We start from the raw sequence: 17,366 nt of genomic DNA, 5'->3' as shown, positions 1-17,366 counted from the left end.
TTAGAGTTGGGCCTCTCCCGGGTTTTTTTTGTAGTTGCTCTTTTTGTTTTGTTTTGTTTTTTCTTTCGGCAGCCTCCCTGCTGCTGGCGTTGCAAGGGGTTTTAATCTAGCCCCGCCTGAGTGCCTGAGGGTGCTTGTCATCCCTGAGCTCCTTAGTTGGCCCGCAGGGCGTCTCTCCACTGTCTGTTCCAGAGGCGCTGAAAGAGAGGGAGAGGCTACGCGCACGGCTCCTCCCCCCTGCCAGTGAGCCTGCAGCCTCCAGCCGCCGTCATGGCCGGGCAGCTCTCAGGGACGGGCACTCCTCTCCGCGGACCTCCTCCCTCCTGTCCTCTCGGTCCGTCACCCTACCGGCAACAATGTTTCTCCCCCTGAACCAGCTCTCCGGTTCCCACGCTCCCACTCCCGGACCCTCCGTTCAGCCGACGTCTCTGTCCGGGAACGCTGAGCTGTGCTGCGGACCCTCCGTATGTTTCTCACTCCCTCCCGTCTGCCACAGCTCCACCCCTTCACCCTCTTTGAGCCTTCATCGATGCCTCCCTATCGGCTGTGTCGGGCTTCCCGCGGCCCTTTCTGGTGTCCGAGGCCGTCTGCTGGTGTTCAGCTGGTTCTCTGTGGGAATGACTGCGTCCTTCCATGCATTCCCAATGCATCTGTGGAGAGGCATGCATTCTACGTCTCTCTACTTTGCCGCCATCTTTTCTCCCCCCTGACATGATGTTTAATATCACTTTGGCATTTTGTTGATAATGAACTCGAGCAAGGTGAGAATGGAGAAGGACAAGGGACTTAGGAAACACGTAGCCCAGGCAAAAGATGATGGTGGCTTGAGCTCGGGTTGTAGAGACACGGAAAAGTGGACAGATTTGAGGTGAGTTTCCAAAGTTTAATTCACAAAGCTTTGTCAATGATTGATGTAGAAGTGGTAGAAAGAGGGATATGAAGGATAACTTCCTTCTGATGTGAGTGATGGGCTACGTGGTGGTGCCATTAACTGAGATGAGACTGAGCGAGGGGGTAAGAAAATTAGAAGTGAAATCAAAAGGTATGTCTGGTCCCGCGAACACCATGATGCCAAGTGGGTATGTCGAGGAGCCAGTTAGGTACACTGATCTGAAGTCTGAACTAGAGATGCAAGCTTTTAGGCATCTTAGAGAAAGAGAACCAAACACTGAGTCTTGAGAAGAACCACAATGCCTAAGAGTCAGGGCAGTTAAGGTGTGGCCAGGAAATGGAGGTCAGCTCAGACCAATACTGTGAGTTCAAGTACATCCACAGGCTGGGAAATTGGGATTGTGTCTACTCTTTCTAAATTTAATTTTTATTTTATATTGGAGAATAATTGATTTACAATATTGTGTTAGTTTCAGGTGTACAGCGAGGTGATTTAGTTATATGTGTGTGTATATATGTGTGTGTGTGTATAGATATATACACACACATATATATCCATTATTTTTCAGATTCTTTCCCCATATAGGTTATTACAAAATATTAAGTACAGTTCCCTGTGCTATACAATAGGTCCTTGTTGATTGTCTATTCTATATAAAGTAGTGTGTTTATGTCAATCCCAACCTCCTAATTTATTCCTCCCCCTTACCTTTCCCCTTTGGTAACCATAAATTTGTTTTTGAGGTCCCTGTGAGTCTGTTTCTGTATTGTGAATAAGCTCATTTATATCATTTTTTTTAGCATGCATACCTTTGACAAAAGGAGTTCTGTTAACAGATGAGAGTGGATTCTAGATTGGAACTGATTGAAGTTCCAAGGAAAGAACTTGCTTAAACAAATCTTTGAAGAAGTTTGGCTGTTAAAGGGATCAGATAAATCAATAAATCCAGTCAGGAACCTGGAGGGGGCTATGGAGTCAAAAGGAGAGTTTTGTTGATTTCTTTTAGGTGAAACAAAAGAGAGGGAAAAGTTGATGATACTGGAGAGAGTAGTGACTCACTGTGTTATGTCCTTGAAAAAGCCCAAGGAAACAGGATGAAGAGCACATGCATACACATGTGGTTCTATCCTGTGGTGGCAGAAACCTGGGACGTTCTTCTGCTCTAATTGCATCGCTATGTGGAGGGTCCAAACTGGTTCCTTTTTTTTTTAACTTAAGGAATTTGTTTTAATATAGAAAATAATGAGCACCTATGGCTTAATTTTTGTTTAATAACATAAAAGGTCATATAGTGAAATATAATCTTTCCCCCCACCGCAGGTCCTACTCAAGGAAACCACTGTTATAGAATCTAACGTATGAGGGTGAATCAAAAATTATCCGAACTCTGGCTGTAGAATTTATGGAAGTTTTAATATACCCAGAGTACAGATAATTTGTGACTCATCCTCCTATTTATTTTAGAAATATTCTGTTCATATAAAATAATACTTCCATTTGTGTCTTTATGTGTCTTTACGTGTATAAAGAAGAAAGCGCTGACCAATGTAAGATAATTTGAAGAAAGCTTATGTACAAATGGTTAATTACAAGGGATGTAGGGCACTGCAAGGGATCATGTAGGAACAGCCCAGGACTAGCAGCAACAGAGTTGGCACCACTCTTAGGCTCAAAGGGATGAGGGGCAGGGGAGGTTAGAGAACCCAGAAGTACAGTGTAACACATAGCAAACTTGAGAGATGTGACCTTCAGTCAAAGGACGTGATCAGACAGACTGAGGCAACCTCACAAGGAGAAAACCAGGAAAATAAATACTCTGACCTAATGCTTTGGTTTCCCTCCAAACTCCTGCCATGGACTCCCATTGGTTAAACCCAATGTGAAGTCAGAGGGGTTAGGATTTATTGATGTATCTGCCTCATGGGGCGGAGAGCAGGGAGGAGAAAGGTTGAGAGTGATTCTTGGCATGACAAACAACCCCCCCCCCCCAACCTGCCACCAAGCTGTATTGAGATATAGCTGGTATTTAACACTGTGTGAGTTTAAGGTATACAACATGTCAAGTTGATATATGTATATACTGTAAGATAATTACTACAAGGTAAATTAACACATCCGTCACCTCACATAGTGACTTTTTTTTGGGGGGGGGGGTGGAGAAAACTTTTAAGATTTACACTCAGCGTCTTTCAAGTATACAGTACAGTATTATTAACTATAGTCACCATATTGTACACTAGATCCCTAGAACTTAGTCATCTCATAACTAGAAATTTGTACCGTTTGACCACATTCACCTATTAACTATGATCCCCCAACACCTGCCCCTGGAAACCACCAATCTACTCTCTGTTTCTATGAGTACAGTATTTTTAGATTCCACATGTACATGAAATCATGGAGTGCTTGTCTTTCTCTATCTGACTTACTGCAAATGGAAGCTTCCTGACCTTCAGGTATCATCACATTCACTTCACTATTCACACAACAACTACAGCAATCATATTTAAAACAAATGGAGGCATATTATAAACACTAGTCTATACATCTTGCTTTCTCATGCTGGCAATATATCTTAGAGATTGCATCTTATCAGTACCCATAGATCTGCCTTGTCTTTTTAACAGCTTTCAGGGGTTTCATTATAGGTATTGCCTAATTTAATAGTGACTTCCTAACCAATGAATATTTTTTTTCCAGTTTTTGGCTGATATAAATAATGCTGCAATAGACATTTTAAATATGACTTTGTGAAAGTGTACTAGTATATCTGTGGGATAAATTCTTAGAAATAAATTAGCTGGGGCCAAAATTTGAAATTAATAGACTTTGCCAAGTAACCCTCCAAACAGTTTACGCTCTAATCAGGAGAGCATAAGAAGGCCTTTTCATAAGTATCAGAGAGATGATCAATGAAATCTCACTGAAATTTAATTCATACTTCTTTGATTTTGAATGACAATGAACGCTTTTCTATATGTTTAAAAGTATTTTTTTGTGTGTGAACTGCCCTATTCATACATGCCCTTTGTTTTATATTTTAACTGAATTATTTCTTATTGATTCATAAGAATTCTTTATATCATAAAGAAATTGACTTTTTGTCTGCTATATTAAAAAGTTTTCCCAGTATGTTGCCAGTCTTTGAACTTGGTTATGTTTGACCATGCAAAATATATTTTTAAAATTTTATGTAGTCAAATCTATTAATCTTCACTTTATAGTGTCTGGGTTTTGTGTCTTCATTAAAAATACCTCTTATAGATTACAAAATGAACTCTTTCATACTTTATTATTTTTTAATTGCCTTTTCATGTTTAAAAGCTTCATCTATGTGGAATTTATCCTGGTGTCAAGAATGAAGTAGGGGACTTTATTCTTTCTCAAATGAGTAGCTTGCTGTCTTACACCATTTATTAAGTAATCCATTTTGCCCACTGATTTAACATGCCATTATATATTTAATTTATATATATTTATTTAATATATATTTAATTTATATATGCCATTGTATTTATTTCCATATTCTCACTTTTGTTCTATCGGTCATTCTCTTAATGAACCAATATTAATTTTTACTTATTATAGACCTATTAAGTGTTTTATTATTCACTAGGAATCATCCTGTTATGCACCAGTTTCGAGTATTCCCAGCTCTTGTGTATATTTTCCACATAAATTTTAGAATTTTAGTGACTTTTATAATTTCTTATTAGAAATGTTTATGCTGATATTCTCCCAACAAGATTTAGGCACCTTGAATATCTTCCTCTTTCTCTCTTGCATCTTCCTCACTCTTACCTACATTTCCCTGCATAGGCTCTTTCTCTCCTTGGGTATGCCTATCCCTAAACTCTTCTCAGTCTGCCTCTACAATTAGTGAACAAAGACCTAACAGTGAAAGAAACAATCCATGGACAAGAATTTATGGATAAGAAACATGTAATTAAAACTTGATACTTAAAACATGTAGCTCAGTGTATAAGCTCCTACTCTGCAGAGAATTTACTTTTCTGACACAATGTTTGCTGTATCTCCTTTTTGTTGTCATTGTATTTTTTCCCCACTAAAGGAGATGAAACTGAGATAAGACTTAAGGACTTTTTGGAGGAGTACAGCTTACAGCCATTCTAAATTTAACTCATTTGGGAAACATTTTTTTTCAAATTATGACTTTAAAAATTACTGTCTTAAAAGTTTTGATAGAATTTGAAATTTACCTACCTTTAGTTATATAAGAAAAGTTATTGCCTTAAATTGAAAGTGTCACTGTCACTCTTTCTTAAACGCAAAATATCTGAGGCATTTTTAATTGATTTACCTCCAAGTAATCAGCTAATAATATAGTCTCTTTAATCCTTTTGTTTCTTTGTAGTCTCATTGTACTTCAGAATTTTATGATATTCTACTTGGGGCATTAAAACAGCTATTTAGTTGATCTTTTTGCCTTTAGTTTTTCCTCTCTAGTCTATCCTGCTAATTCTTACTAATTTAATATCATGAAATATCTACTTATCAAGTAAATTTACTTTTTAAGAGTTTCCAGTGTCTCTTATTTCTAGGAAAAAATGTTCTAAATCCCAGAGTTCCTGGAAGTCATCCTATTAGGGGTTAAAATAATACCATTCTGCTATACATTTCTCTGACAGTCTGGCTTTATTTTCCTGTGAATAAAGTTCAGAATCTCTTGGGGAGTGGATGGACTGCACCTCCTCACACAATATTCCATAAATATTGGTTCTTGCAATTAAACTTCTTGATAAGAAAGCTTAATTAAACAGCACAGATTATTATACATAATAGGCACTCAGCAGATATATGTTGAATTAATAAACAAGGCTATATTCTCCAGGAAAATCCCTAACTTAATAAACAACACACAATATGACCTGAACTCAACCTAGGTTCATAAATTTAATATCTGTTGGTATGGCTGTTTTCAGTTGCAAGTAATATAAGACAACACATAATGACTTAAACAACAGTAGCCATAAAAAGAAGAATAGATGTAGGTCAACCTCAGGGTAGATTAACTGAAGGTCTGTATTAGTTAGGATATATTTGCTATTGCAACAAAGACCAAAATAACATAAATCTATTTCTGTTTCATAAAAACATTTGGGTAGGTGGCCCCGGGCTGGCATGTTATCCAGAGCTCAGTCTCCTAATAATTTTCCTGTGCCATCCTCTTCTGTTCTGAGATGTCTGCTCTAGGTTTCACCATTATAGGTCCTTCACAGGAAGGAGATCAGGAGGACAGAAAAAGTACCTGCCCCCTAAATTAAAAAGAGCCTGGAAAATGGTGTCTTTAGCTCTTTGTCAAGACATAAATTCTATGCTGTAGAGGAAGCAGATCATAGATTTGGGGGAACAACATACAACAGGTTAAATGAGTTCATTGAGAAGCCTGGTTCTTTAACTTTTGTCCCCTGGAGACCGGGATAGTCTCTCTTTCAAAAGCACATAGCCACGTGAAGGAGAGAAGATACCCAAAAATATCAGAGTTTGATAGGAAGGAAGAAAGGGCAAAAAGGCTGTTGATCAGACATCCACAACTTTCTGCTATAATCCTCACTCCTGAATGCAAACTTTCTTCTCTAGCCAAATTTAACGATCCATTATTTCATAACCACATTTTGTACTAACTCATACTGGTGCAGGCACCTGCTTTCCCTCCATGTGAAAAGGTGCTCCTCCACCTTCCAGGCTAACTAAGTCTATATTTCTTTTCAAAAATGAACTTTTCCATAAAGCATCAGTATACTTATACAATAGAGGCATATTACCTTAATCCTGTACCAATGTTTTTAATAGTAAGCATAGAGAGACCTAACTTGCTAATTACATTTTAAAAAATGAATACAATTTCTTAAGGACATAACTTGCTTTATTTTTTGTTTCTCCATAATTTGTTTTAGAGTAACTGGAGCAGGTTCTGATTATAAAGAGCTTACTGTTATTTATTTAGGTTAAATACAGTTGCACCTGGAAACAGATCAAGGAACTGGTGAATTTGCACCTCTCTCTCCTCCTATGAGCCTATATTCCCTTAAAAGGTGTTGTATTCATAAAATTATGGATAAAATATTGTAAAATTATAACAAAATAAATTAACAAAATAAACTCATGTTTATTATAATAGAAATTATTTTTAAGGTGTTTATATCATAAGGCTAAAGCTAGTGATTTATAAGGTTGGCATAAAAATGTACAATTGTTAAATAGATATGGATCAAAGATACTTGATTATTTTTAAGGAAAATCTTGGGCATAATATAGGATGTGTAAGAAATATATCTGCATTTAAATATTTCGATAAATAAATGCTTGTTGAAGGAGCACCATCAGTATAACATTAGCTTTTCTGGTTATACAACTATAAAACTGTTATGTAGTAATGAAATACTAAATTAGTTGCTAAAATTATGATTACTTCTCTATATAATTTCAGTTTGAACAGAAGAAATATAAAGCAGTAATATATACTCCATAGAGAGTATGCCTTCAAATAAAATTAAAATCTAATTAGGGTGAGAATAAAAGTACTAAAATATTGTTGAGATCAATATTGAAGGTAATGTAGAAGAACACTCTGCCATGATAGTGGAAGTAGCTCTGAGAGCCAGGAGTATGAGAAATAGTATTTAAGAAACCAAACTTTCTAAATGAATTTCTAGTCTTGATAAGCAAAAATAAAGTTGGGAGCCGAGATGAAGGGAAAAATCATAAATCTAGGAGCTCATTTATGCTGGGATGGTAACTTATAAATTCCAATAGTTTACAACATACCCTATAAGTAACCTGCAGTTTTCCTTTCTAAAGTTTAGAACAAGGCAAATGTAATGTCTAGGTATAAAATTTGTACTAATCTAAAAGCAAATGAAGTATCCTAGTATAGGCCTCTGTACAAGAACAAAGCAGGTAGGAAACCTCAGCTGACTCTCAGACTGGGAACAGGGAACTTCATTTTAAGGTGAAAGGAAACTGCCTTTTTAGTCAGTGATCACATTCTATGAATTACATGAGCTCTACAGTGCGATTCTGAAATGATTAAACCTACCAAATGAGATTAGAAGATTATTCTGTTGCCACTCTGAATGCATCATATAAAAAATGGTAAGAGAGCCTATGAAAAAAGCACGGTCTCAGGAGAGATGGCAGCATAGATCACATTTGCCCTTTCCACATGCTGTCTCCCCTCTGTGCCCTCTGTTCTTGGGCTGTGTCTTCTCTTGGTGTGCTCATTCTTTGAGATCTTACTGTAGTGAACTGGAAATCCCTAGAGGCTTGTAATTAAAACCATGGTTCTCTGACCAGCTGCATGAGTATCACCAAGGAGCATCTCAGTATCCACCCCAGACCTAAGGAATCAGAATCTTCATTTTAACAAGAGTTTCAAGTGATTCCTATGCACAGAGCATTTTGAGAAACACTGCTTTTGCATAGCAGTATCTAGAGCTCTTAGTAACAGCAAGCTTTTCTGATAAACACTCCACTGTTAATTGTGCTTTGGTTTTGTGGGAGCCTATTTCTGAAGCCACGGTGCTGACATTGTGGATTTTACACTGGGTTCTACAGAACCAAATGTAGTTGTAGGGGTAACACAAAGATTCGATTTGAATTTTATTTAAAACTATCTATTTTATGGGCAGAGGACCTAAATAGACATTTCTCCAAAAAATACATCCAGATGACCAACAGGCACATAAAAAATTATTCAATATCACTAAATATTAGAGAAATGCAAATCAAAACTGCCATGAGGTACCACCTCACATTGATCAGAATGGCCATCATTAAAAACTCTGCAAATAATAAATGCTGGGGAGGGTGTGGAGAAAAAGGAACCCTCCTACACTGTTAGTTGGGATGTAAATTGGTGCAGCTACTATGGAGAACAGTATGCAGGTTCCTCAGAAAACTAAAAGTAGAGTTACCATATGATCCTGCAGTCCCACTCCTAGCTATATATCTGATCAAAACTTTAATTCAAAAAGATACACGCACCCCTATGCTCATAGGAGCACTATTTACAACAGCCAAGACATGGAAGCAAATTAAGTGTCCATTGAGAGATGAATGGATAAAGATATATATATATATATACGCACACACACACACAAAATGGAATGCTACTCAATCATAAAAAAGAATGAAATAATGCCATTTGCAGCAACATGGATGGACCTAGAGATGATCATACTAAGTGAAGTAAATCAGAGAAAGACAAATATCATATGATATTACTTATATATGGAATCTAAAATATGACACAAATGAACTTACCTATGCAAAATATAGATAGACTCAGACATAGAGAACAGACTTGTGGTTGCCAAGGGGGACGTGAGGTGGGGGAGGGATGGCCTAGGAGCTTGGGATTACCAGATGCAAACTATTATACATAGAATGGATAAACAACCAGGTCCTAGTCTATAGCGCAGGGAACTGTATTCAATATCCTAAAGGAAAAGAATATAAAAAAGAGTATATATACAGTATATGTTAGCTGAATCACACTGCTGTACAGCAGAAATTAACATAACATTGTAAATCAAGTATACGCCAATAAAATAAAATTTAAAAAATAAAACTATTTTAAGTTTCAAATACTATAAATAAAAAAATAATACAGCACCTTCGAAGTGCTTTGAAGACTACCAGTGCATTCAGTTATGCTGTCAGATTAACATATTTTAGATTTGAAGTAAAATTTCTTCCACCATCCCTGTTTAATTAAGTAGTATCCATAGACTACAAAGTGAGCTGCTGCAAACAAATGTGGTACAATTTGCAGTTTCTTGTATTTCTGAATACCAGTATTCTTAATGCTTTGCAATTAAAATCAAGCATAGAAATAAAAGAGATACTCTGGGTAAAATAAAACTGCACCTGTCATCCATAACCCTGAATAGAGTTGTTGCATCTGTCCAAACAGCCACTATGTTCATATTGATTGATTTTGTATTAACTAATTGTTACATATTTGAACTTCCAAATATAGCTTTTTGGTTCTAAAGCATTTCAGAAAGCATTGCCACAACTGAAAGGATGATTCCAGCCGAAAGAGTCTCTAATGCCGGGGCTACCTCGGGAAAGAGTGAATTGAATGCATCACTTCTTCTGGCACCTTTGATCACAACAAATTGACACCTGCCAACTTCTCGCCTGTATGTTCCTGATTCTGGTCAAGTAGTTCTCAAGTTGCAGCAGCAAAGTCATTTTGATTCATTTTTGACATGAATCAAACTTTTAAGCTAGGACATGCTGTGAAACAAGTTATACATTTCCTATGACCTACTAAAATAATTAGTTCACTAGAGCAAGAGTCTGGATTTAAGACTAAAACCATATATAGGAATAATCTATATTTCTCACAGTAAAAAGAGATATTTCCTCTGAAATTACTTCAGTTCTTTGGTATAACTTTCTAGCACTGAGTCCATCCATTCCTTCAGTCTGTCAACAGGCATTTACTGAGTGAGCTACACGCCTTGTCATGCTAAGAATCAAAAGATCAAAATTCCTCACTGCAGAGTCTCACAGTTTAGAAGAGACAGATGCTCAAACAAGAATTACTAAACAATATGATCATGGTATATTGGACATATACAAATGGTTCCATAGGTGTATAAGAGGAAATAAATAATTCGGAAGGGGGAAACTAGGTTAATTCATGTTTTGTTTTGCTTGGTATCTGGTTCTAACATTTTTTTAATATAATGACAAAATATTATGGATGGAAATTACATTTGAATCAACTTGATAATAAATAAAGCTTTTCTCACTATGAAGAATTAAAATGCCAATAATTAACATATGGAAAATGTCAATTTAAAAAGATAAATATTAAGAAATAAACATTTAAAATATTAACATTTTCTATTTAAAGATCACTTTTAAAGAAATTCTCAATACTGAATTTTATAAACATTTAGTTATCTCACTTGACTGTTACATGCTTTTTATGTGTGTAAGTGCACACCAATCTTTTTTTTATCATTTTGATGTGGATTTTCTCATTTGTGCATTATTTAGAGCACATTTGGATTCCAAGCTGGTTTTCCTTAGAGACTCAGTACACTTTGTACTACTTCCCCTGAATTAATTGATATAATGAGCTGAAGTAAATTACTTTCACTATTAGGCTGAACTACTATTAACCCATAACAATTTAGAAAGTAAACATTCCACACAAAGCCGTAGAAGTACTGAAATCCCTATCAAGGATGTTTTTTAGTTTTATGTAACTGTGGGATGTCTGTATCATTGCTTCCTCCCGTGGTCTGGAGAATCAGCTCTGTTGGTATAAGTGCCTTGCGCTGCAGCCCACGCCTAGGCACCTGCAGAGGGAAAGGGCTATGGCAATAGACCCCCGCAGCCCCGGGCCAGCCTTCCCCTGATCATGGTTCTAACTCTTCCTTCTTGCTTTCTTGCTTGCTCTGCTGGGAAAACTTTTCAACATTTTAATTATAAAAATGCAACTCCTCCTTTTAAGGCTCAAGTGAAATGCTCTAAACTTGATTAAGCCGTTTATTTAAAGTCTACCCATAACTACTGTGGTCTCCACATTTTCGTAACATTTCACATCACTTTGATGACAGATCAAATTCTGCCTGGTATTGTATGTTGCATGGGGTGGTCTCTCACCCCACCTCCATGTAGGTTATAGAGTCTTTGGAGAAGAAACATCTTTGTAGCCTTGATGACACCAAGTCCAAATTCATATGGAATATAAGTGTCTATTAAATGTAGAGTGAATTTTCCATCCGACCTCATGAAAATCCAACATTATGCTCTCATGTTGTATTTTCCCCCTCATAATGTTCTTCCTCTCATTTTTTTCTCTTACAATCCTGTCCTCCTAGGCTTAAGCTCTTTTTTTTTTTAGAATAACATACGTTTAGTACATAAGAAATTATCAGTTCAAATTGATGGGGAAAGGATGCATCATTATTAAATATGATGTTGGCAGAATTAGCTTTCCATTTGGAAGAAAATAATAGAGCACTCACTGCTCATGCCACAGTCATAAATAAACTTCTGTTGAATTAATAACCAATATGAAAATTGAAACTATTCAGACATTGGAAGAAAGTATGGAGAAATATTTTTTTATTACTTCTGTGAGACTTTCCTAGGATGACAGGGAACCATAAGTGAAAATTTGACAGATTTACTTAGGTTAAAGGTAAAAAAAAAAAAATTTTTAATGCAAAAGACACTGTAAACAAAGTCAGAGGCAAATAGCAGACTGACAATATACTGGGGGATATTATCTGTCACAGTTATAAAATAGAAGGTTTTTTGGTTTTTTTTTTTTTACACTTTAAATATATACAGTTTATTGTATGTCAATTGTATCTCAACAAAAGTTCTTAAAAAAAAAAAAAAAAGCAATGGCATGGAAAATAATTTAACTTGGTTCTAATCCAGCATTTCTCAAAGCATTTTTCAAGCATTACTTCTAGAAGATTTTTTTTTCTTTAGCTCTTTATTGGAATAAAATTGCTTTACACGCTTGTACCAGCTTTTGAGGTACACCAAAGTGAATCAACTGTATTTATACATATATCCCCATATCCCCTCCCTCCCGCGACTCCTTCCCACCCTCCCCATCCCAGCCCTCCAAGGCATCACCCATCATCGAGTTGATCTCCCTTTGTTATACAGCAACTTCCCACTAGCTATCTGTTTTACCGTTGGTAGTGTATGTATGTCTATGCTACTCTCACTTCGTCCCAGCTTCCCCTTCACCCCTTCCCCCGCCGCCTCCCCAACCCTGTGTCCTCCGGTCCATTCTCTGCATCTGCATCCTTATTCTTGCCCTGTCACTGGGTTCATCAGTACCATTCTTTTTTTTTTTTTTTTTTTAGATTCCATGTATATGAGTTAGCATACAATATTTGTCTTTCTCATTCTGGCTTACTTCACTCTGTATGACAGACTCTAGGTTTATCCACTTCATTACATATAGCTCCATTTCATTCCTTTTTATGGTTGAGTAATATTCCATTGTATATATGTGCCACATCTTCTTTATCCATTTATCTGTTGATGGGCATTTAGGTTGCTTCCATGTCCTGGCTATTGTAAATAGTGCTGCAGTGAACATCGTGGTACATGTTTCTGCTCTTGAAAGGCAGTGAATAGAATCTTATTCATCTCCTATTTCCCACAGTGCTCAATAATTGTTTGTTGCATGACTAAAGGTTTGCAAAGAGTTGTAGAGGAGCAGCATTCCTATATAATAATCAGAGTTCCATGCCAGACTGGGCTCTGCCCTGCTATGGTAGTTTTAGGCATGGCTGATAGTAAATCGAGAACAGGGATGGAGAATACTATCTCTGAGCCCAGTCCTATTCTACTTGGCAGCAAGAGGCTACCAGGGCTTTACGATTATTTGTGTTTGAAGGGTGGCTCTCTATCAATCAAACTGTGACCACTATTAGGGGTTCTGCCTTTTTAATCTGGGTGGACTTTTCTGCTTTAGAGAGTTTCCTATTAAAAGCTAATTTGTGAATGCTAATGCATAAGAAGAAAATAATTCATGCTGTTGAAAGAGGAGTCTTCCAGAACAAAGCCCAACTTCACTATTGCTAGGATGCAGGCAAACTATAAAACTGTGCCCTGCAAGCTGTGATTCAGGTAGTCATAGCTGATGTTTATTGGCTCTCTATTTCTTGCCCATTAATTATTTACTTTATGAACTTTATCTGCTAATCTCAAAACTATTTGGTTGGCCAAAAGTTTCATTCGTGTTTTTCCATACGATGTTAAGGAAAAACCCAAACGAACTTTTTGGCCAACCCAACAGTTATTAGATAGGGATAATTACTCCATTTTTCAAATGAGAAAATTGAGGTTCAGCAAGGTTAACTTTCATCATTACAATTGACAATCAAGTAAATAAGACAAAGATTTGAACACAGAACCTGTGTTTCCTCCATATTATACCTTCTGCTTCCTTATATAGGTGGCTTTCATTAGCCAGTGGGGCATAGGAGGAGGGGTAAGGAAGACTTAGAAACCTTTTCTTATAAGGCTAGTGTGTTCTAATTGTTGCTGCCATGGCATTATTTCAGAGGCTCAAATTTCTAAAAAAAAATAAAACACCTCAGCATTACCCATTTCTGACTTGGTACTGTTGGCCTTGATAAAAGGATAGAACAGGAAACAAGATGGCTAATGTTTGGTCTCTCACCAGGAAATTTAGCTAGTGTCTTTGTTTTTGTGCAAAAGGAAAATGAAATGAATCTGTGATATGTAAATGAATCTCTCAACTGTTTGTTAATTTCTACTGGTTACTCAAAAATGGGAAACACCAAGCCTGCTATATATCATCTTTTGTGCGCTTGGCACCTTCCATCATGAATCATATTAATCTCCTTAAACTAACAAGGATTAATTGCCTTGGTAAGGCAACCTGGCATTGAAGTGATATATTGCCCAGACAGCTTGGAATTTGGCCACTCATAAATCTCATTTGTTTGTTGGTTTATTTCTGTTTGTCTCTTTCTCTGACAGATGTGTGCCCAATCACTGTGAGCATGGTGGGAAGTGCTCGCAAACGTGGGACAGCTTCAAATGCACTTGTGATGAGACGGGATACAGTGGGGCCACCTGCCACAACTGTGAGTGCCAATTTATCTCACTTTAAACTTGTAATTGCGTGAGAATCCCAGGTCTTCAGCTATGCTTTAAAGCTCAGCAAGCTGAATAATCCACATGGTAAATCACTTGATTTTGAAGAACCCAGATTTCATTGTTGCTTTTCTAGAATAGTATTCTAGTTGTCAAAATATATTCTCTTAAGCTTAATGACTCAAAATGAAGAACCAGTGTTTCCAATGTTCTGTAAACACGTAGTTGAGATTGGAATGCTGATCTTGGATGTGGCTGCATGTGTCTAAGCCATGTCTGTCTGGATAGATTGTTTAGAAAACTGTGTTAGTGTGACGTCTCTGACTGGATCCTCATTTATCAACTCATCAGAGAGGCAGACAGAGTGTAATTTGAACATTTAGTTTCTGGACGATAGTTGTCTCACACTCTTTCACAACTATTTGGCCACATTTTTTAGATCAGAAAAATGAGCTGGAAAGTGGAATAAAGACCCTTGAAGTTGTATATGTAAAATAAAAATGCAAGAAGGCAATTTTTTTAAATATTAAAAAATAAAAAGTAGCACGCAAAAATGTCTTTTAAAACACAGATATGCCTTGTTTTACATAATAGCTTTACCCTGAAAAGTTAAATAAAAATTATATTTTTGTAATTCAAAGATTATTGAAGTGAATATTAACTTTATAATTGCAATGTTAATTTTCCAATAATGCATAGCTGCTTGCAAAGCACTTTTGAGGACAGATTTGCCATAAAACATATAGTTGAAAGAAGAAGGTTATCTGTTATGTACTCTGTGTGTGTGTGTCTGTGTGTAAGGCGGAAAGAGGAAAGAGAGTCAATCTTCTTCAATTTTCTCTCCATATGAAAATCTAATATCAAACCCTCTAGTTATACAGAGTGGTTTCTCTTCATTTCACTTTTCGAAAACAGTAACAAGCAAAATGTTATTAGAGCAGAGTTCTGGGGACAGTGAAAATGCAATACTATTCTCTGAGCCTTTTCATATCATTATTTGTAGTAGTGTAAAATAAGGCATTGTGTTCAGCATATCTTGTAAGAACTCAACTAAGAAAGAAATATTTGTAATTTATTGTATTGCACTTATTAATTTGTTTAGGATGGTAGTTTAAAAAAAATAAGGGAGAAAAAATACTCCTAAAAATTGAAATTAATAGGAAGATATGAAAGAGAGTTAAAACAGACAGTAGATTCATCATTCTACAGTATTTATAAATGGGTATGTAAAAATGTATTTTAATGGATAAAGAACAAAAATGATTGATATTGAAATTAATTAGAATTAAGGAGTTATGACTAAAATTGTACCCTTCTAATCACATCAGCAAAGAAAAAACATATTTAAACATATTAAAATTAAAAAAATTAAAATATATGCCAGTGGTTAAATAGTTGAGGATATTTTGGGTTTTTTTTTTGGGGGGGGGATTTGTTTGTTTATTTGTTTTTTAAGAGTTAACAACTCCAAGTATTAGAAATGTCCTAAGTGTGGTTAGATTTGGCTCTTGGAAGTTATAAATGTAAAAGAGGGAAATTATCTCGTCCCTGCTGCTTATTCTACTCATCCTTCACTTAATTTTTGTGTGTGTGAATATAGAATCATTCATTTTAACAATGAAAGCCTAATCGCTTTTTGTCTTCCCTAAATAAGGCCAAACTGTTGAAAATCACATATGTGCATAAATAGAGGTTAGAAGACTATAGTGGATAATTCAAAAAAGGGTTGAGTAGACACAATTTTGTTGTGAAAATTTTATCTTGTAGGTTGTAGAAGGGCACATGCTTCCGAATAAGCTAAAAGACTTGATATATCTCTTAGTTACTCCCATGAATTAGTTAAAAATTGGGAGGGTCTGGCCCAGCACATAATACTGTGAAAATTATATAATGTAAGCCGTTTGGTTTGATACAGAATGAACCATTTGGTATTCTTGCATAGTCAGTGACTGCATGGGCTTCTGATGCTGGCTGTGAGGTCACCATGCTGGGTGGCTCGCAGGAAGTCATCCTCTTTTCTTGGATGCCCTTGATTCCTCTGTCGACTACGTGGCTCCTGAGGTCTCTTACAGTTCTGAAAGCCAAGGAGCTTAGACTTTTGCTTATTCTGTGGTCTGTGGTTTTGAACTTTGTTAGTGTTATTAAATTTTCACCCCATTATTTCCTGTGAAAGTCCAAGTACCCCTTTTGAAAAGGAACTATGGTAATTTTAAAATAGTACTAGTTTAAAAAGGTAAAAAGCAGTTAACTAAAGTCTAAAGTTTAGTAGAACTAAATGTTTAGGAGAGCTTCAAACATTATAATTAGGCTGCTAACTATTTAACACATTTCCTACCCTGGTCCAGGCTTGGCCAGGATGAGAAGGCTATTTCTTGGGTAACTCGTGATCGTCCAAGCTGGGGGTTGTAGTCCAAGATCGAGGCTTGAAGCCCTTCTGTGACAGGTCACACTGCCTGAGTTTGAACTTGGATCGACTTACTTGTAACTATGGGTACTAAAACCCTTTGAGCTTCAGTTTTCTCCTTTGTGAAATGAGATTAGTAACAGCACCACCTCATAAAGCCATTGTGAGATTAAATGAGATGATTTGTGGAGAACACTGAGAAGGACTTTAGCATATGTTAGTACTCAATAAATTATTGCCATTTCATCCCATTCAGCACAATCATCCCTTTGCTCTGAATTTCTATACTAACAGTTGTCCATATCACACAATTTGTCACTTACTTTCATGCTGCCGTTCGTTGTCTGCTATTGTTTCCATGGCAGATTTGGGCTTGGAGTGAATGATGGGTTTCAATAGGACTTTGTTTTTTCGGAAGAATTGAAG

The 17,366-nt window shown here is 36.4% G+C and overlaps 1 protein-coding gene across 1 annotated transcript in view; it reads left to right on the top strand.

The window, feature by feature from the left end:
• CNTNAP2 (contactin associated protein 2) overlaps positions 1–17,366 on the top strand; it is a 2,049,865-nt gene that overhangs the window by 1,236,009 nt on the left and 796,490 nt on the right. Inside the window, exon 11 of the mRNA XM_057731238.1 lies at positions 14,420–14,526. Within this exon, the coding sequence (XP_057587221.1) occupies positions 14,420–14,526 (107 nt within the window). The remainder of the gene's footprint in view (positions 1–14,419; positions 14,527–17,366) is intronic.

The sequence above is a fragment of the Hippopotamus amphibius genome, chromosome 4 (genome assembly GCF_030028045.1).
Source record: "Hippopotamus amphibius kiboko isolate mHipAmp2 chromosome 4, mHipAmp2.hap2, whole genome shotgun sequence".
Taxonomy (NCBI): Eukaryota; Metazoa; Chordata; class Mammalia; order Artiodactyla; family Hippopotamidae; genus Hippopotamus; species Hippopotamus amphibius.
The sequence above is the reverse complement of the archived record's forward strand: the minus strand, read 5'-3'. Positions and strand labels throughout refer to the sequence as shown.